Source organism: Callorhinus ursinus, unplaced genomic scaffold, assembly GCF_003265705.2.
Source record: "Callorhinus ursinus isolate GAN/ISIS: 27379988/994484 unplaced genomic scaffold, GSC_fseal_2.0 scaffold12, whole genome shotgun sequence".
Taxonomy (NCBI): domain Eukaryota; kingdom Metazoa; phylum Chordata; class Mammalia; order Carnivora; family Otariidae; genus Callorhinus; species Callorhinus ursinus.
In genome coordinates this window covers 64,181,195-64,203,454 of record NW_027397074.1, presented here as the reverse complement: position 1 = coordinate 64,203,454, position 22,260 = coordinate 64,181,195, and the positions used below count along the sequence as shown (strand labels likewise).

Sequence of the window (22,260 nt, the reverse complement as noted above, 5' to 3'; positions counted from 1 at the left end):
AAAAGAGAAACTCATTAGGGACTCAGTGCCCAGAGTTTATTGGGGGTTACTCACGTAGTCCTCCTCTTTCTAGCACATACCAAGATACTAGACTCCCAGAAGGAAAGCAGGTGTTTAGCACTAAGCACATTGTTAGCACAGATCGTTGAGGCACAATGAGCCCATCTTATCAGAGAATGATAAAAACCCTCTTGCAATCCCAGTTTCCAGATGCCAGCTCAGAGCAAATCTTACAAGCAGCCCTTTCTAAGGATGGCAGTCTCGGGCCTGCTGTGTTAACTGTTTCTCTGCGCAATAGTGGTTGCATTTTATACACCATTTTGAAAGTTGTCATTAATGTACTCATCTCAGAGGAATTTTCTAATAAGAGATTTTGTCAGAGAATCCTATATTAAAATGGACTCTCTAAGGAACATGTGATGCCATTTAGTTAAATTTATAAGGAATTTTTAAATTGAATACATTTCATTTAGACTGTCATGCTTTTAAAGCCAAGGATATTTTTGTGGATTATGAAACAGGTTTTGTATATTATATTTAGTGTCACTCCTAAAGGTGCTATTATTAATATCTGAAGATGCTGGAGATTTTCACTATTGATTCTTGTGGAAGATGAGTGTTTTGAGAATTTTTCCATCTCATTTTTGAGCCCTGTACTTCCAAAGTCAAAGTGTATGTATACTGATAGGGAAAATATTATTGGACTTACATATGGTAGTTTTGGAAAAAATAGTAGTAATAATTGTATAAGTACTTTTTTTCCCTTATGGACTAATAAAGTTGAAACAAAGAAGTAAGACTACATTTCTGTGTCAGATTAAAAAAAAAAAAGTATATGCTCTTTTTAAGTTTTATTATGCTTGTTATGTCATATATACCACTTTACCAACAAGTAATGGGTTGTGTGTAAGGCTATTATAGTCAAAATTTAAGGGATTTGCACCAATTAAATTTAAATTCTTATTGAAAATTTTTATTTTCCATGAGATTTAACGTTACAAAAATATACGTTCTCTTTGAAATACCATCTATGCTAATGTGTTTAAGAATTTATTATAGGCTTTTGAAATTTTGGCAGTACTTTATCCATTATTTTATAAAAAATTAACATGCAACTTTAAAATTTAAATTAGTGAAGTGGTCCTACTTCAGAGAAAGATATTTAAATTATAAATTATGAATGTAATTGTTATCTTAAATTATATCCTTTTCATATTGTTTTGCAGGTCCTAATCTACCCATGGCAACAGTTGACATAAAAAATCCAGAAATCACAACCAATAGATTTTATGGTCCACAAGTCAACAATATCTCCCATACCAAAGAAAAGAAAAAAGGAAAAGCTAAAAAGAAGAGATTAACCAAGGCAGATATTGGAACACCAAGCAATTTCCAGTAAGAGAGTTCTTTTGTTTTTCTTATCTTTTCATTTACTCACTGCTGCTCTTGGTTTTTACCTTGTTAGAAAATTTTGTTTTCTTTTTTGGGAGGACCCTTGCATTTATCACTTGCATACTTTTTTTGCTATAGATTTTTTTGGAGTTGGGTTTTTTTGTGTGTGTATGTGTTTTTGTTTTTGTTTTTTTAAGGCTATTGCTCAGTAGACTTCCTGTGCATCTTACAGTTTATTTACCCTTCTACTCATCAGGAAAGAAAAATCAGATTAAGTTGTTTCTTTAAATAACTGTTGGACATAATGATTTCTCACTTTTTCCCTATAAATGGTATTTGGAAATTGCCTAGATGCACTGTGTTAGTCCATTTGGGCTGCTATAACAGAATACCATAGACTGAGTGGCTTATAAACAACAGAAATTTATTTCTATAGTTCTGGAGATTGGGAAGAGGCAGGCAAAATTTAGTGAGGTTCCACTGCCTGATTAATAGACAGCTGTCTTCTAGCTGTCTTCCTCACATGTTGGAAGAGGGCAAGAGGGACGTTTGGGTGGCTCAGTTGACTAAACGGCTGCCTTCGGCTCGGGTCATGATCCCAGGGTCCTGGGATCAAGTCCCTCATTGGGCTCCTTGCTCAGCAGGGAGCCTGCTTTTCCCTCTCTCTCTGCTTGTGCTCTCTCTATCAAATAAATAAAATCTTTAAAAAAAAAAAAAGAGGAAGAGGGTAAGAGAACTCTCTGGGGGCCTTTTTTTAAAGGGCACTAATCCCATTCTTGAGGAATCCACCCTCAAAACCTAATCACCTCCCTAAATCCTTACCTCCAAATACCATCACATTGGGGATTAAGTCTCAATATAGGAATTTTTAGGGGACACAAACATTTAGTCTGTAGTAGGCATCAAACTTTTGGTATTTATTTGACATATTTTAAGCATTTTCATATACATCATTTATTAGCTCATTACAAAGTTCGTATCCTCTCATGTATATATGCTTATATTCTTCTGCTAGTTTGACAGTTGAGGAAATGGATGCTCAGAAAGATTGTGCAAAAATGTTAAAACTCGGTTTTAATCTGGCCTCCTGACTCCTCACACAGTTTTTTACCTGAATATGGGTATGTATGTGAGAACTATTAGTTCAGGCCCAAAATTTATTGGTTGGATTGGAGTTCATATATTTTATGTTTTAAATGCTTTTTATGTATTTTCTATTTTTTATTTATATGTATTTTTGGTCTACTTCTTTAGGCACATTGGACATGTTGGTTGGGATCCGAATACTGGCTTTGATGTAAGTGTCTTTTCAAGCCATAAATATTATTGCTCTAAATATGTGGTAATGCTGTGCCCTATGGATAGATTTTTATTATTCATTTTTGTGAATTCTAGCATTTATTTGAATGTATTTATGTATATATACCACTGAGGTTGGAAACCTTAGTATTGTTCTGTCATTTATGGCTATGTCTGTAAAGACAAAGGTTTTATACTCCTTGGAGTATACAGTACTTATGTACTGTAATACAGGGGTGCCTGAATGGCTCAGCCTGACTCTTGGTTTCGGCTCAGGTCATGATCTAAGGGTCGTGAGATCGAACCCCGTGTCAGCTCTGCACTCAGCCAGAGTCTGCTCAGGATTCTCTCTCTCCCTTTCCCTCTGCTGCTCACCTGCTTGCTCTCTCTCTCTCATAGATAGATAGGTAGATAGATAAAATCTTATATACTGTAATATAAAATTCTTGTGTGTTGCCAGCCAAGAGAAGAAAATTATTTCTGCTAACTGATCATTTTAGAGGAATGTATACCAAATTACTGGAAAGTACTATAACCAAATTCTGAATATCCAGTTGTTAAATTATCTAAATCTTTTCATTCTATTCTTTTGGGCAGTTTTGTCATTTAATTTTTAGCACTATGAGCAAGGTAGGCAACTGCTGGCAAAAATAAGCATTTTTAACATTTTTAATCTATTTTGGTTGCTTAAGTAATATGTATTTCACATTTGACAGATAACCAGGATTTGGAAAAATTATTTTGAAGAGAAATATTATTTGTGATTGTGGGTCAGAAATCCTTCTGGGTTTTTTTGTTATTAACTACAATGTTAACTCCACAACATTTATTGGATGCTTCTTTATGTTGGGCTCTGTACAGGATGCTGAAGTTATAAGGAGGTCCTTTCTTCAAATTTTCAAGTTGACTTACTTTTTTTTGTTTATTTGTGATTATACCTAAATCTTATTTAGTTAACAGGTGAACACTGGAGATGTCTGAATCAGGAATGGGTTAGTAAAACTCTAAATGAGATGCCTTCTTTTTGAAGATAGGGAACAAAAAAAGAAAAATTTATTCTTTGTTCTTATCTTTTCTGTTTTTTAAATAAGAAAGTTTAGTTGGCTTATAAATGACCATGTTAAAATTGTATAAATTTAAAATAATTTCATAAAGGGCACAGGTGAGAACTAAATTTGAATTTGATCATGCTTATTTTTAAAAATTGGGATAGATTTTATAGTTAACAGTTACTTTATCTGTTGTAGCTGAATAATTTGGATCCAGAATTGAAGAATCTTTTTGATATGTGTGGAATCTCAGAGGCACAACTTAAAGACCGAGAAACATCAAAAGTTATATATGACTTCATTGAAAAAACAGGAGGTGTAGAAGCTGTTAAAAATGAACTAAGAAGGCAAGGTAACTTTTTTTTTTTTTCTATTCAGGCATTCAAATCTTTTTTTCCTTGTGAATCTTTTGAGGTCAGTTTCATGGAAGACAGCTACACACATTCATGTGAACTTTCCTTAAGCAGAATATTTGAATTTATAGATAAGTAGCTTGGCCTGGCTGCTTTGCATTATTTTGATATAACTTAAAAATTTGATAAGGTTTTTCTTATTAAAAACTCTTCTTTGCCACCTTATTCATTTGGGCATGCTTTTCTTCTTCCTAGTTTTTGTGTACTGGAACAAAAGCTCTAGTTAAAGCATTCTTCTGAAGAATTTAACTGTCATTTTAAATTAGGGGTTTGACTTACCTGTATCTTTTTCACTACTGATGTTCATTCGGTCTTTCATTCATTCATATATTCAGTAAACATTATTATGTCAGCACTTGTCTTCACTCAGGATATTTAGATGTAAATAAACATTTTCTGTCCTCAGAAATCTTACAGTCTAGTGTGGAAACAGATACTTAAACAAGTATATAGTCAGTAACTGCTATTGTAGAAACACACTGTTAGGTTTAATGAAACTAGTGTGATGCTAATTTCTTATTTTTTGAAAAAATTACATCTCCAGAATAGATTTTTAATAAAAACACCTTGGGCATAGCACCATTGTTGTTTTTAAATGCTCCCAGAGTGAGTCACTTTTACTATTAGTGTGTTCCTTGACTCTCTTTTTGTCCACTGTTACCACACACTTTGGCGTTACTCTACTAGATGTCGCCTGGCATCTCTCTGAGCTCTCTGAATTTTTAAGTTTATAAATCACTCTTGACGTTTACTAGACCATCCGTACATCTGCCCTCAAACCTGAATTCCGGTGACTAAGAGTTGATTCTATTACCCTGATTGGGTTTGTTTTTTAAACTTTATTGTGATTGCTTTTTATTTTAGCTGCTTTTAAAGCATCAAATTAGGCAAAGTCTCTCCTCAGTTGAATTACCTAAAACAAAAAAATATACAGGCATTAAAAAAACATGCTTTGGGAACAAAGTTAAATTCTTGTCATACTCAAGAACCTAACTCCCAATGTGGAATCTTTTAGACACCAAAGAATTATTTTATAGAAGGTAAATTTTTTCAAAGGAAGAGTAAAAAGACTAATGATTTATTAAGGAAATGTTTTCCAGGCAGAACATATAATGTGTAGTAATCCATCTGCAAGGACAAGTATAAAAAAAATTAGAGAAGTTTATGAAGTTACCTTAAAAATATATTTTGTAAAAAAATATATATATATTATATATATGTAGTAAAATCTACTGATCAAATCTCTTGAAACTTGTTTTGTAAAATTATGTAATCAGGTTTATAAAAGTAGTAGATTTGTGATTTCCAACATATTTTTTGTGTGTCTGTGCAGTTTTTTGAAGGCCATTAACTCTGGTGCCTGGGTGGCTCAGTCGTTAAGCATCTGCCTTCGGCTCAGGTCATGATCCCAGGGTCCTGGGATTGAGTCCCACTTCGGGCTCCCTGCTCAGTGGAGAGTCTGCTCCTCTGTCTGCCCACCCCCTGCTCGTGCCCACTCTCTCGCTCTCTCTCTCTCTCCCTCTCTCGCCAAAATAAATAAAATCTTAAAAAAAAAAAAAATGAAGGCCATTAACTCAATAATCTGTGTAGGTCCACCACAGTGGAGTGGTATGTATGTGGGATGTTATTTGACCCAGTGCTCTAAATTATGCATGCTTTGATATGTTTACTTTCAAAGAAGCTAGAGTTCATTTATCCTGCTTCCAAACATCCAGGGAGATTATTTGTCCTCTACTCAAACTAATTTATTTCTGTATGAGTCTGAGCTCATATTTCATCTGTACTTTAGATAATTGTAATGAAATTACGTGGATATTTTAAAAACACCTCTTACCCACAGCACCATTGTTTTTATTGTTGCTTATTATACTTATTCCTAGTGATTGCTTTTCACACTTGGCATTATTTCAGTAACCTGAATAAGATATACTTAGATTTTTACATTAATTTGGGTTAGGGAGGGGGTACTTAATATAAATAAATATGGTTCTACTCAGGGAGTTGTCAGTATTCCCATAAATTTAAATTTGTGTTGAGTAGCATTTTTCTGTTTGCTTTACTTTGATGAGAGTACATGAGAGCAGTTCTTTAATGGTTCCTGAATTCTATAATACTACATTTCTTTTAAATATTAGTTATATTTATATTGCTTTATAATTTCTGCTAAAATACCTGTAAATGTCAAATATCTAGAGAGTTATCTATTATTCTTAATGTTGATCTGCAATAATAATAATTTTTAAGTATATGAGCTTTTTTTGTAGTATAACCTCAAGACAAGGTTTTTTTCTGTAAGTGCCAGTCTTCCTTTTTAACTAAATTTTGATAGTAAGAAGTTTTATTGGTTGTAACTTTTGTTTCATATTTTTCACTTTATTTCTTTTTTAGAAATCTAAGAAGTATTGTCATTCTGATGCTGGTGTTTGTGGTGACTCATAGAGTTTTGCAAGTCTCTAGGCCATCAGATTTTCTCTTGGTCTGTGTGGTATCTGCTTAGCAGGCATATTTGTGCATGGAAACATCTAACACCCATTGTGCCCTTTCCTCTCCTTTTTTAATTCTTTCACATTTTTACATTGGGATAAGGCATGTTTTTTGCATATTTATTTTTACATAGAAGTAATACAGACTATAAAGAAATAGAAAGTTGGTAATAGATTTTCCTCATAAAAATAAAGAGATCTTTCCAGTCACATTTCAAGATCATAGAAATGCTGAACTTGTGCTGTACCCAAACTGGATGCAGTTAATAATTTACACACAGTCAGTTAAGGCTTCCTTTCCCCTAGGCAATGGTTTTAATGTCCATTCCAATGAATAATAGCTAGAGTGCAAATTATTCCAATAAAGGTACTTACTACAAGTTCGAAAGAACTTTTATTCTCTCTACTGAAGAAATAGATTATTTTACATATAAAAAAGATGGTGGGTTCAGAGTCCTCAATGAGACTATGAGAAATGATTTACTAATACTTTTTATAGTAGGATACGGTGGGTATTTTCCTCTTAATTAACAAACAAGTAAATCATAACTATTTGAAATATAAACCTTAGACTGATTAAAAATGCTGGAAGGAGGGGCGCCTGGGTGGCTCAGTCGTTAAGCATCTGCCTTCGGCTCAGGTCATGATCCTGGGGTCCTGGGATCGAGCCCCGCATTGGGCTCCCTGCTTGGCAGGAACCCTGCTTCTTCCTCTCCCACTCCCCCTACCTGTGTTCCTGCTCTTGCTGTCTCTCTGTCAAATAAATAAAAAATCTTAAAAAAAAAAGATTTTTATTTATTTGACAGAGAAAGACACAGTGAGAGAGGGAACATAAGCAGGGGGAGTGGGAGAGGGAGAAGCAGGCTTTCCGCTGAGCAGGGAGCCCATTGCGGGGCTCGATCCCAGGACCCCAGGATCATGACCTGAGCCGAAGGCAGATGCTTAACGACTGAGCCACCCAGGCGCCCCAATAAAAACCTTAAAAAAAAAATTGCTGGAAGGATTTGATGTACTGACCCTATTCAGAGTGTATGTAATACATTTATGTCATATCCTCCTGGTTTTGCTCTTTTACTAGAAAATATGTTAGAAAAGGACTTTGCTTTTAGCAAGTTTAATAAGTCTCCTCACTTTGGATCCAGTGAGAGAATTGGGTGGACCTTAGCTGCAACACTCAGACCTCCAGTGTGCCTTGAATGTAAATCATAGGAACTTCCCTCTGTGATGGCTGACATCTAAGTGGGGTAACTCTCCTGTTTGCAGATATATATTATTTCTACTTTTAAAAGTTTGTATGCAAGGAGACAATACCCTGTGAGTATTGGTCTTTCTGCATATTTTATCTAATGTTTATATTTGGTAGCATATTTCCCATGATTGCCCCAAGTTAAATTAGAAGATACCTTCTATTTCCTTTGAAATGAGGGCTTTTTCCCCTTCTCTGGTATCATTGTATTATTGAACATCTAAAGGTACTTGTTATTTGTAGTTAGGGTTGGCATTAGTATTTTGTAAGATTGTAGAACTATCCCTCAATGATACAGTTTATATCAGTAAATACAGATGGTTTTTATGAATTCTAGGATTTCTCTACTCCTAAAAATAGTCAATTTTTCTCTCTAGTCTTTAAATGAATGGAGAAGTAATGAAGTTCATTATTATGTAAATTTGTGTATACTGTTGGTAAAATCATGCCTCCAGAAATATAATAAATGTGTACCTTGAATTTTTTCCTTGTTATATCTTACATTTTTACTTAAGGAGAAAAAGAATGTGAATATCATTAATACCAGAATAGTCTTAATATTTTATTAATAACTTTAGTTCGGTTTTTCAGTGTGTAGAAATTCTGTTAATTTTTTAATAGTTAGTTGTGTCTTCTGAATAAGTAGTTGAATATTTCACCTGAGTAAGCCTCCCTTACTGCCATCACTAGAATTACTGACCATCTTGTATAGAAAATAGAAGACATAAAATATAAACATAAGGTGGCAAAGGTTTAAAATTTTAAAAGAAAAAGTATTCAGTTTGGGTTTAGCTCAGATTAACTTGAATAAACTCTGGTATGTTATGCTACATCAGCTATTTAATTCTGAATGTAAATTAATTTTATAAAATAACTAACACTCAGTTCTTTAAAGAGGGAAGGTATCCATTAATTTTTATGAAAATGTTAAATAATGCTAATTGACCAAAGTGTTTAATTTTGTTGTGATATTTTTATTTAAGAAAGCGCTTATTCCCTTACCTTCAGAAGTGATGCTGATTCCTAAAAACTAAATTCTACAGTTTTAGCTAATATTTTTCAAGAAACGACAAGAAGGTGCTCTTAAGTTGAGTATTCCCAAATAGAATGATATCATCTGTGCTCACATATCTTTGTAAAATAAGATACAAAGATGAGGCCTTTTTTTTCCTCCTATAATTTTTTTTATATATGTTGAAGTAAGTTTTTTTTTCCAGTATGATGTTTGTGGGGGGGAAAAAGTATGCTTTCTTTTTTTCTGTTTTTATTTCAGCACCACCTCCTCCACCACCATCTAGGGGAGGGCCGCCTCCCCCTCCGCCCCCTCCGCATAGCTCAGGCCCTCCCCCCCCCCCTGCCAGGGGGAGAGGTGCGCCTCCTCCACCACCGTCTAGAGCTCCCACAGCTGCACCTCCACCACCGCCTCCGTCCAGGCCAGGTGTGGGAGTCCCTCCACCGCCGCCAAATAGGATGTACCCTCCTCCACCTCCAGCCCTGCCCTCTTCAGCACCGGCAGGGCCTCCGCCACCACCTCCGCCTCTGTCGTTGGCGGGGTCAGCAGCACCGCCCCCGCCCCCACCCCCACCCCCTCCACCGGGGCCACCACCTCCCCCTGGCCTCCCTTCTGATGGTGACCATCAAGTTCCAACTCCTGCAGGAAACAAAGCAGCTCTTTTAGATCAAATTAGAGAGGGTGCTCAGCTAAAAAAAGTGGAACAAAACAGTCGACCGGTATCCTGCTCTGGAAGGGATGCACTTTTAGACCAGATACGACAGGGTATTCAGCTGAAATCTGTAAGTAATCTCTTCTTTTCAGTTTAGACTATCTGTCCTAATGGAATTTTTAAAGTAATTTATAAGACAACTTGGAAAGTCTTTATTTCACTTTTTGCTCTTTCTCTTGGTATTCATATTTTTAACCCTTTGAATTTCTGATATTTTTACATACAGTAAAACACACACATTTATACCTATACCAGTGTAACCCATACTTCTGTAATCGAAATATCACCCCAGAAAGTTCCCTCATGCCTCTTTCCAGTTAGTCCCCCTTTCAGAAAGATCACCAATCTGATTTCTGTCACCGTAGATTAATTTTGCCTGTTCTAGAACCTCATGTAAGTGGAATATTCCAACATGTTTGCTGTTGTTCTAGACTTCACTTCTGAATAAAATTTACTTTAAAATTTAAAGAAAAATCTTCAAACTATAGAGAAGTAAACCCTACTTATAACTAATTGTAATCACCTTGGTAAGTTCAGACCATTACCTTTATGAAAACTAAACTGTATTCTAAAGTTCCTGTGTTCTGAAAATTAGATTAGTAGAAAATCCGACTCTGCAGAAAAAGGAAAGAAATCTCTGTACTGGATGAGGCAGAAGTGGGCAAACTGGTTTTTTTGAAAGGACCACATAGTAAATATCTTAGGCTTGCAGGGTATGTGGTCTCTGTCACAACTACTCAGTTCTGGTGTTGTGCCATAAAAGCAGCAGCATTGACGATGCATAATTGAATGGGCATGGTTGTGTTCTATAAAGCTTTATTTAGGGACACTGAAATTTGAATTTCATATAATTCTCACGTGTCACAAATATTATTATTTTGATTTTCTTCCAGCCACTTAAAAATGTAAAACTCATTTTTCACTTTAAAAAGTTCTACAAAAAATAGGACACACTAGGTTTGGCCCATGGGCAATAGTTTGCTCACCGCTTTTCTAGAACCTAAACTGCCTGCATTGACATACTTCCTTCTGAGAGTACATGTAGTCTGTCATTTCCAACAGGAACATTTGCTCTGCGGGGCTTCAGACAGGTAACGGACGGTAGATTTTTCTATGCAGTAAATAAAGATGAAAGAAGGGGATTTTGATTGAAAATTATTTTGTGACCTAAGGAATTATGGTAACTTTCTCAATCACCAAAACTTTAGCTAGGAAGAGAATGGTGGATAGGGAACACAGCTAATTGAATGAAAACATTTAAACATTGGCATAGCACAGATTTAAAAAACTCTGATCTTTAAAATGTATCTAGAGCTTTTTCTTACCACGTGATTAAGCTGTCTGCTCCCTCTCCCCCTTTAGTTTAGACTAAAGGTTTCTCAGGAACAGTTGAAGAATTTTGAACAGTTGTTAGTGGGAAGAATTAGTGTCAAAATGCCCATAGCCACGGTGAATAACAGGTTTTAATGGAGTCATTTTCAAACTTGTAGCTTAGAATCTGTGCCACTTATGTGTCACTCATTCCCACATCTGCCACTCTTAACTTACCTTTTGTTTCTCTTTCCTCTCTCTTCCACAGTCAACTTTGTTTCTTTCTCTCATTTGCTGATACTAATAAGGTGTTAAGTTTAATGAATTAAGTTGTCCTCTTTTTTTAATTTAAAAAGTTGCTAAATTAAATTCCCTATTTATTTTCCCCATCATCATTTCTTCCCATCCCAACTCTCTCTCTGTCCAAAAAAACCCTGTAAATTGATCTCTGCATTTCTTTTAGAAAAAGAAATGTGTGTTCCATTCTAAGTGTAGGCCATCCTTACCCTAAATAATCACCTTTTTTTTTTAATTAACTGCTGAGTAATATCCTAGAGGGCATAAATCAGTGAATGATTAGCATGTTATATATGTGATCTGAGTCCATAATGTTATTTCCTTTTTAAGAAACCATTCTGTGGTTGAAGTTTCTCTGTTTCTTTAAACAGTCTATATAAATCATTTATTAAGTGATGAAAATTACTAACATAAGATCATAGATTTACTTCAAAGAGCTGGCAGGAAAGGTGTAAGTATTCACTTGTATATATTTTGAATTCCATGTTCATAGTACCTCGGACAGCACCATGTCTAAGTCAGTGCTTTAGAAAACATGTTTACGGCAGTGTCGTGCTCCTGCATTGCTCCCTGCCTCGTATTACCAGCTTGCTTAAGGGGAGTCTGTTTCTCCTTATTGCTGCTATACTTCTTTGAGAGCCTCATGCTGACATTCAGAGCTCTGAAACTATTTCTGTTGTCTTTTTCATTTGTGGCATTTCTATACCAGTAATAGTTAACATCTGGTCTCTAAAAACCTAAATACTAATGAATGAGTCAGTATTTTATGGGGAATTACTTCGACTATTTTTAAAAGAAAAAGATCTGTAAATCCAGAAAGACAAATAGTATTAGGAGAAGAGCTGCGAAGACCAAAATAAGAAGTTTGCCATAACAAAGTAATTTTTGGTGGTGGGGGGGGATGACTTAGAATTGAAATGAAACAGCTGTGTGATTTCATTTTTAATTATACCAGTATTCTAGCTTTACAAAGGTAATATAATTCCAGAGACAAAATTAACACAATGACTATTTTGTATAAATGACTGTTCATTTTAGTCAAAGTACACTTAGAGGAGTACTTTCTAAATTTTTTTCCCTGAATCTCAACAGATTTCCTGTATTCTCTCTTTTTTAATGAGAGTTGGAATCAGGGAGTATTTTGTATAGAAATTAGATTTTAATGAGACCCCTTGAGGTTGATTTTTTTTCCCCCCTTGAATGTAGTTTATACTAGATAGAAGTACTTTAGTTAGGGATAGTTGGTTGCCTCGTGAGGTAGGTATATTTTGAAAGCTACATAACTGATCTCCTTAAAGAGATTAACTTCTCATAATGCTATGAGAAAATTCATTTTGAGTTAAAATTATATATAGGTATAAATATAGTATATAAGGTGATAAAGCTTGTTAGTAAAGCTGAGTTTTTCTAGGAGAGCAGAAGTCTCTTCATTTGCTCTTAGATATCTTAAGTGTCCTCACCTAACAACTCCAGGAATCTGGACATTACCTTAGTTTTGTTAAAATGATGTTCCTTGATAATAGTTTTAAAGTTTCATCAGCTAAGGCTTTGTGTACTAGAATGAAAATGAACAGAAGTAATCCATCTGCAAGGACAAGTATTATTTAGGGAAGGGTTTGTTATTCTAATAACAAATGTGTTGTTGGCTTTATACATTAAGGAGTATATGAATAATTATTTTAACGCAGCAGTTTATTTCTTCCTAACTTAGTTAATCCTGTCCTGGGTTTGTGTGCTTTTTTTTAATCCCTTTCCTTTTTTTTTTTTTTTTTTTCCTTTCCTTTTTTTAAATAGGTAGTGATTCTAAAAATGTCAGACTTTCTGGAGACAAAAATTTTTTGCTAAGAATTTATTTCTAAATTTTGCTAACTTTTTTTCCAAGGTATCTGATGGCCAAGAGTCTACACCACCAACACCTGCACCCACTTCAGGAATTGTGGGTGCATTAATGGAAGTGATGCAGAAAAGGAGCAAAGCCATTCATTCTTCAGGTATATTTACATGTACATATGTATATTTAATTTTAATATTTGAAGTTCTATTTTCTTTTGATTTTATGATAGTCTTTGCTAGCTTTTCCCCTGCTATTGAGTAACACTGATGTGGATTTTAGGACAGATTTTTTTTAAATTTAGGACAAATTTTTTAAAAGTTACTGCCACTGTGACTAGTCTGTCTGAAGCTTAATGGATTTCAGGACACCATAGCCATAACCATAAATTGGAAGAACAACTTCAGAGAAATAGCAGTTTCATTTCCTATACTGGAAATACTAATAGAATGCCTGGCAAATCTCTAAATTAGGCTTGAGACTCTGGATCTCATTCCTGTGACATTCTTGTGACATGAGAAATTCCGGTTTCCCTGATTTGTGAGAATCAGGGCTGAGAAACTGGGTTTTCTGGGATTTGCTAAAGTATTTTGAAGTTTTTTGTGCCCTCTTGTGATTTCCTAAGAGGTTTATTTGAATAAACTTGTCCCTATTCTGAGGCCATTATTAAGCATATGTATACCACCATATAAGTGGATATTACTTTCAAAAGAGAAAGCAGTGGGTCTTGATATAACACTTGAGGTTTACTAAAGAGCTTCCCAGCATGATGTACCAGAATCAGATCTCTGTTCTTATTAAATCTATTATTTACTCTCTATCAACCTGTTTTCTTATTTGTTATGTGGAAAGAATTTATGAATCATGATTGATATGAAGAATAAATAAAATAATATGTAACTAACCAGCAGATTACTTAGCACATAGTAAGTGCTCAGTAAATGTCATTTTTCTTCTCTGTGTTTTTCTGTAAGAATGTGGATATCTAGGATCTATTACCAATATTTATTTTCCTTAAATAGACATATTTATTTTCATACTGTGTGATAAAGAGAGAATAGGCTATTTCATTCTGCAAATATTTATCATGGAATAATAATAATAAAAAAAAATCCCTGCCTTCATGGAGCATGAATGGATGCATTGGAGACAAACAGTAAACAAAGTTAGAAAAATATATGTTAAATGGTGATATGTACTAAGGACAAAAATTAAGCAGAAAGGGAGATATAAGGACTTATAGGATATGGGAAGGAAATTCATTTTGAAATAGGATGAGGCCTAACTGAGGTGACATTTGAAAAAAGACCAGGAGTTTAGGGAGTAAGCCATACAGAAAACTGGGGAAAATGTGTTCATTCAGATGGAAAGAACAGCAAATGCAAAGTCCCTGAGGTTGAGGAACATCAATGAGGCTGGTGTGGCTGATGAAAGAATAGGAAGGTAATGAAGTAAGAGAGATGGTAGGAGGCCAGTAGTAAGGCCTTGGAGGCCATGAATGTGATGGGAAGCCACTGGAATGGCAATAATCCAAGCAAGAGATAGCAAAGGTTTGAATCAGACTGGTAGCACCAGTGAGCTGGGATTGGGTACTAGGTATATTTTGACTGTGGAGATCCTTGAGTTTGCTGATGGGTTGGAAGTGAGGTTTGGAAAAAAGAAAGGAGTGAAGGATGACTCCCAAGATTTTTTACTTGAGCATGAAAGGGGAGAAATTTTCATTAACAGAGTGGGATAAGATTTAGGAGGAGCAGGTTTGAGAGGAAAGATCAGGAGATTGGTTTTTGTAAATATTAAATTTGAGATACTTATTAAAATTCAAATGTAGATGTTATGCAGGCATTTGGTTATGAACCTGGAGTTGAGGGGTGAGGTCTGGACTGTTAAAATAAATTTTGCATGTCATTAAAATAGGCGTGGTATTTAAAGTTACAGAATGGGATGGGATCATTAAAGAAGTGGATGTGAAAAGAGAAGGTGTAATAAGGTCTGAAGGCTGGAGAGTGCAGTGTCTTAGAAGCCACATGAAGTGTTTGAAGGAGGATGGAGTGACGATCTGGGTCAAATGTATGTGATTGGACAAGAAAGCGAGAACAGGAACTTGAGTTTTAGCTTTAGCAACAGTAGGTTATTGGGGACCTGGAAAGAGCAATGTCATTGGGCTCAGGAGAGAATAGGAGGGTAGGAAGGGAAGGCTGGGTATTTGGACTGCCTGCTCTGTTCGTTAGTACTAGGCTCAGTGTCCTCAGTATCAATGAGTTTCCTGCCTGTCACTAGAATTATAACTGGAATTGGTAGCTGAACAATCAGGTGTAATTTTTTACAACTTTTCTTTAAAAATAGTCATTAAAGGGGCCACTCTTGGATTTGAGATGTGTGAAAATTCAGAGAGGCTAACACAAATGTGGGTTTTCATATAAAGAAACACTGGTTGAAATTCACTACATAGATACTACGGAACTAGAACCCAAGTCTTCTGACTCGTGTTCTAATCTTCAACTGACCATCCTACTCTTTAGATGTATTTTATTTGATTCATTTTAAATTGTCCTAGTAACCAGATTCCTCCAGAATCGAATGGTTTTGTTTCAGAAGTTAAATAATTGGAGGAATCATCCAAGAATCATGTAATGTTATTTTATTTATACATATGTTTTGATTGTTTGCCTTGGTGATTTTTTTCCAGATGAAGATGAGGATGAAGATGACGAAGAAGATTTTGAGGATGATGATGAATGGGAAGACTGATCTATATATTATATATATATATATATATTTTTAAGGTGAAATACTAAACACTACTTTCTGTCTATGGATTCTGTAAAATTATCATGTAAATGTTCTACCAATTTGCTGTATATTTTTGTTGCCTTTTTTGCTTTTTTTTTATTAATCTGTGCAATACCTCATTTAATCTGTAAAGGTTTGTCAAAATCCTCTACAAAGCTACTCCCTGTTATTGTGTGCAAGTTTACACCAGGATGCTCACTTAATTTGTGAATATTTTTCATTCCATCAACAAGGGAGTTTAAATATTATTTGTGAGACTGACAAAAACCTTAATGTAATTTAGTTATAATGCCAGAAGGAAAAACACTATTTTCATACCCTACTTTTTCTGTACCTAAATTTTCTTATTAAAATCTAGTGTAGCACTACATTCTTTTTTAAGTGATACAGACCTTAGTTTATTTAGCCCCTTCATTTTGAACACCATGCTACATGAATGTTGAAGCTGACACATTGCACAGTTCTCTAGACATCACTACACTGAGGCATTTTCTCAAGTTGTAGCAGTATGCTCTGCATAATGTCACTACAGAGACGCTAGTTGGGAAAATCAGTAACACACCTCTTAGAACAATATTGCCTGTTCTTGTACAGAAGTGGTATTTGGAGGCTGGAATCATAAGGAGACCTTGCATACCTGTACTTGTCTGAGATTATTTTTATGCTATAGCAAATGTGTCAGGCTCTTTTTAGCAAAAATTTAAAAATATTTTTGGTATTACTCTTAAACAGTTTAAGTTTTTGCAGTTTGGGGGATTCTAGGGCTAATATTCTACTTGAACTGAAGGAGGCTGTACATTATGGTTACTTCAGTATCTGGTTAAATACACTATAAAAATTAGAACATTATAAAAATGATGTGGAATTATTTTTATTGTGTAGTCTGTGTGGATTGAGGTATTCAGAAATACCAGCCATACAAATCGAATCTAGCTGGCAAAGGTCAACGCTGTAATGCTGAACCTATTAACGCTATTTAAAATTTTTTTTATAATTTGTCAAGGTTTTTGTCAAATGTCAGGTGAAGGGTTACATTTTTCTTAAAAGATTGGTGGTCCCAGTGTCATATTTCTTGAAACACATAACTGAATGATAGATTCTTTTTTTTAAATAAAACTTTACAACCTGCACATTTGTTATGTATACTAAATGATATGTTAAAATTAGGGTTTCCTTGCCTCTCTACAGTACACTAATCTGCCTAAAGGTGGTTGTTTTCATATTTATAGTGCTAATTATCATACCTACCTACTTTAAATTTTAGGTAGGAAAACGATCTGATTTAAATACAGACATGTATTTTTCTCACATTGAGTCATACGCAGAATGTAGTTCCAAATGTATTTCAGTACTATAATCACAGTATCCAACTAAAAATTAAGCTCTCTAGAATTGTACCGACCAAAATCTAGTATTTGGCATGATCTTGACAGGCTGGACCTGCAAGATATGGCTTGAATTTTAACCAGTTATCACATAATCTCTAATGATCATCTAGTTATCATAAATAATTTAAAAGGTTTTGTTGCTGAAAGCAGTAAGTGGTGCAGTAAGATAGTTAAGTTATTCAAAGAATGTTACCTTTCTTGCAAGAGTAATTTAAATACATGGGAAAGATTCTAGACTTTTTGTTTCTTGCAAAAACAGTGCCCTCTGCTGCTAGAAACCTTTTTCTGCTTACTCTCATTTTTATCGTGGCTTGAGCTCAGTGACAGAGTCTGGTGTGGATGAGGCTGGACAACTACTAACCAATAGAGTTAGGAATTTGTGCAAATGGTAAATAGAACATTATAATTATTTTAAGTAATATTAAGCATCCTTTTTTTTCATTTGACATTATAAAAAACATTTTGAATATCCTAGAAATGTCTTTAAGGTAATGCCAGTTTAAGATCTCTGTTATCTTTTGGCCAAGGAATTCAGGGTTTTCCAGCTAACTTCAGTGTGATAGATATTTATCAGGAGCTGCTCTGAATAAAAGGATATCAATTCTTTGAGTTGGAAACAATTTTAAACATGTAAGATGGGTATAAAATTTGCCAAAGGTAATTGAGTTTATTCTTCTTGAGGAAAAAAAGGCTTTCTGTTATTGTTGTTTTGCACAAAGTCTAAATTACTATTGGTTGAAACACAGCAGCTGTGGAGTTCAGTCCAGGCATAAAGACTAGATCCACTGTAGATGTAAAGGTTGCATGTTTCGGTCCTCCACCACCTTGCACTGTGGGCAGCACTATACCTGTGCGTTGTCTGAAAGCCTCCCATATATTCTGCAGCTAAATGATTGTCTGATAGCCTTCGCATTTAACAAACTTAGCATGAGGCTTTTTATATGCTACGTGATAGACAATTTCAGCTAGCCACATATTGTATGTGTGAGATTCATAAAGACTTTTCAATCATTCATTTCCATTTATCAACTGAAATTTTGTTTAGTATGTGAATTTTTTTGAAATGTATAGTGATAGGATGTTGCACTGGTGGCAATTCATCTTGGAGCATAATAAAATTAATTTGACCCAAATAGGCTAAAATGCTGTGTTTTTCTTTATTGTGAAGAGATTAAAATGGATAAAAACATTTTTTTAACTGTAGTTTATAGTAAAGGGTACACAGCAGTGAATGATGATGGTTGAAGTTTTCAGCAGACTGCATGCCCTGAGAGAGTGTGCCATTAAATAAACACGGTGAGCAAAAAGAATGTTACACCCTGTTCTGCTGGGAAATGGGACAGCTGCTCAGCTCCCTGGAAGCCCCTGCTGTGGTATACAGAGCATTCACATTGCAAGGTCAAACTGGAGCTGTTTAGCATACTGAAAATGTTGCAGTTCCCTAAAATCAGAATGATACTGCAGTTTACTGGTCATTTCAGTAAAAGCTAAATACAGCAGTTCATGTGGGACTTAAATAGCTCTTAATCAATGGTATCAAAGACAGTACATTTAAACAGGAACCTCAGTTTTGATAAATAGAATTTTCTGTGCTGCTGACTTTGGCACAAGTGGGTGTCTGAAGATTAAACTGAGTTATGGAATCTAGTGTGTAGGATGCTACAAAATGCCTTCTAAGAACTTTAGCCAAATTTAAACATTTCAATAATATGTTCTATTAAAAATTCGTTTCTGTTGTACAAATGTGAACACTTAAGAATGTATTAACCAAACTTTAAAAAAAAAATTTTTTTGAGAGACAAATGCCTCAGAATTGCACTTGTCACATTATATTTATCTAATCAAAGGAGAAATTCCTGAAATAACTTACTGTCCTTTAGAAATGGAGTTCTTAAAGGACAAGTATAGAAATAAGGTCTATTTATATACAATAGAAAATTCTTTATGGAAAAGAGAAATTTCACTTTGCACACTTATTTTACTGACATTGTTAGATTTTACCTCCAAAATACAGTATTCTCTTATAATCTCTTGGTCTTTCATTGATGGATTTTTTTTTTTAACCTTTGCTTTTTAGTGAAGCCCCTGGAAAAAGGTGTAATAAATTGGGTGTTATGGATATGATGGGGAGCATACTTTGCAGTTAATGCTAAGACTGCCTTTACGTCTACATGTGATACACGTATCCTCCTTTGCATGAAGGAGCGCGTTGAAAATTTTGGCTTTATAACAAAACATGTCTACATAAATCAGCCATATCTTTTTTTTTTTTTTAGTCTATATCAGTGGTCATCCTAACTATTGATGCAGTATTTAATTTCACACAAGTCCAGTGTAAATCTAAACTGGTCTGTACCACCATCAAGATTGACAAATCAATATATATGAACAGCACACAATTTTTTTTTAGTAAAATTTAACAGTTAAGAAGCTTATAGGTGGTTTTTAGGTTAGTGAGGTATTTGTGTATTGGGGAATTTCTAGTAAATTTGAAGTCCCTTAATTTTTTAACAACCACAAACTTTTTTTTTAAGATTTTATTTATTTATTTGAGAGAGAAAGAATGAGAGACAGCATGAGAGGGAGGAGGATCAGAGGGAGAAGCAGACTCCCTGCTGAGCAAGGAGCCTGATGCGGGACTTGATCCTGGGACTCCAGGATCATGTCCTGAGCTGAAGGCAGTTGCTTAACCAACTGAGCCACCCAGGTGCCCCCACAAACATTTTTTATACTTACTTTAGTAATGATTTTCTTTAAATTCTCTATTCAAGAGGAAGTTCCATTTTAACAGTATCAAATTATGTTATGGAACTGGAATTTCCAGGTGTCATATTGATGTCACTTTCTGTCTTGGAATGGTTGGCATGTCTTGACCTGAGTTCAGTTTTATCTTGGTTATGGCTAGATGTGTGAGGATTTTCAACCAAGCCCAAGTCTAAGAATTTTTAAGCATCAATATCGCCATATTACCCAATTACTTATTAAGACTGAATAGGTGATGGACATTAAAATATAATTGCAGTCAGGTAGATCCCCTCCCTCCTTACATCTAAAATACTTACTTCACAGCTGAAAGACAGCTGCAGACCATCGAGTTCCATCAGGCCAACTCATCAGACTGGTAGAGGGGCTTGCCTGCGTTCTGTTAGAAGGAGCTAATATTAGAATTCAGCTTTGACTACTAGTTCAGTTGCTTTTTTCTGTGCACCATAATACTTTTATCCTTGTTTTCTGTATTTTTCTTAAATTACCAATAAGTTGCAGATTTACTTTGCTTCTGAAAGATTTATGGCTATAAATTTCACTCTTTCGCACTTGTCATCTGGGTGTTGATAGAAGCCACTGGCATCCTGTTCTCGTCTCTGCCGAGGAAAGCTGGCTTGCTTTGAGGAACCGGCCTCTGACTCTGAAGCATGTGATCGTATTTTGGCTCAGTGATGGCGGACACCCTACATTGTTCAAGCATTCGGTCATCACAGGACACTCTTGTCATTTAGTGCTGGGTTAATAAAATTGAGCTTTATATTCTACATTGAAATTATTTTTGTTTATTTCCTATGGATGTAAAGAGCATTGCCTTTATTTAGACGTAAGTATTTTGTAAACCCTTAACACTCAACTTGCCTGACAGAAAATCGGTTTGAGAATGTATTAATCTTTCTGTATAATTTTCAGTCAACAACTGCACTGTCAATTTAAAGACCGGGAGTTCTTCCAAGAGGACAGGGACAAACCGAACACTTTAAATCCAGGTTCCTGGTTTTCTTATTAGTGAGAGGGGAGATTCTAATTTAGTAGCATGTATTTCATCCTTAGTGAAAAAAACGCAGGAAAATAAAGCTTGTATTCCAGTGTTGGTAGTGTTGAAAGAAACTAAGTGAAAGGAAAAGGCATCGTCAGGTCCAGTTAACTATAGGAAGACATAAAGCTGTTCATAATGTCTCAATTCTGTAGAGATCTGTTAAGAGAACTCTAATTAGTTCCTTAAATCAGCTTCTGAGCCTAAAAAGAAACAACTTTATTTTTTTAGTTAATGTGGGAGTCTAAGGAAGCAGAGAATAGAAAAGAGAATTTGCTTGCAAGCAGATTTTTATTTAAAGATTGGGATTGGGAAAACATTTAGCAAGTAAAATTAAGTGTTAAAATCTCCATTTTGAAGGGTGATAACTAGTTAAGCTAATGAAATCGGGTATTTGGTTGATGTTTGCTTATTAAGCAAGGATATAGGGGTGCCTGGGTGGCTCTGGTTAAGCATTGGACTCTTGATTTTGCCTCAGGTCATGATCTCAGGGTCTTGGGATCGAGTCCTGCCTCGGGCTCTCAGCATGGAGTCTGAGATTCTCTCTTTCCCTCTGCTCCTCCCACTCACGCATTCCCTCTCTCTCTGGCTCTCTCTTCCTAAGATAAAATCTTTAAAAAAATTTTTTTAAATTCTAAAAAAACTAAAAAGCAAGGCTATAAATGTAGAAAAGCCATCTTTTTTTAAATTGCATATTCTGCTAAAACTTAAGTGACCTTGTTTTGTCCCTGGTTGAATGCTTGGATGCTATAGAACATGTTTGTAAGGACCTGATGCCTAAAAATGTTCTGAAAGTTTGAGTTGATCCTGAGCCAGACAATTGCTTTAGGTTTGCATCACCAGAGCCCAGACGTTTACAGCCACCATGTCTGGGTCAGTCTGATGTGGTTTAAGCCATGAGACTGGGTGTGGAGAGCTCCGTGTGCCACGGAGCCCTCTCAACATCCTCCTGTTATTTTCCACTTGCATCACTTGGTTTTCCAGAACAACAGAAAACCTGGTTTGATAGCAAGTCGCTGTATTATTTTTCATAGATGTTTCTTCCTTTCCCAACTCTAAATATGAAGCCAAGCATCATGCCACCAAGAGAAAAGGCAGGGAGAAACAAGTACGTTGGGCATTTGAGTTCAGTCTTGACTTTGTCAAGCTTACTTCTCTAATCATTATGCACAGTTGAACTCAGATGGGATTTGGCGGGTCATTGGAAAAGATAGGATAACTTGGGGGGTGGGGAATGT

At 35.2% G+C, this 22,260-nt stretch overlaps 1 protein-coding gene across 3 annotated transcripts in view; it reads left to right on the top strand.

Annotated features, from left to right (window-relative positions):
* The window catches only part of WASL (WASP like actin nucleation promoting factor), an 86,622-nt gene that overhangs the window by 48,108 nt on the left and 16,254 nt on the right, over positions 1 to 22,260 (top strand). For 2 of the 3 annotated variants that reach the window (XM_073899144.1, XM_025865772.2), the window contains exons 6-11: positions 1,227 to 1,395; positions 2,647 to 2,689; positions 3,939 to 4,092; positions 9,156 to 9,676; positions 13,097 to 13,205; positions 15,732 to 22,130. In XM_073899144.1, the coding sequence (XP_073755245.1) occupies positions 1,227 to 1,395; positions 2,647 to 2,689; positions 3,939 to 4,092; positions 9,156 to 9,676; positions 13,097 to 13,205; positions 15,732 to 15,793 (1,058 nt within the window). In that variant the 3' untranslated portion in view covers positions 15,794 to 22,130. Of the gene's footprint in view, positions 1 to 1,226; positions 1,396 to 2,646; positions 2,690 to 3,938; positions 4,093 to 9,155; positions 9,677 to 13,096; positions 13,206 to 15,731; positions 22,131 to 22,260 lie in introns of those variants that run through there. The other variant, XM_025865774.2, reaches the window with a different exon arrangement.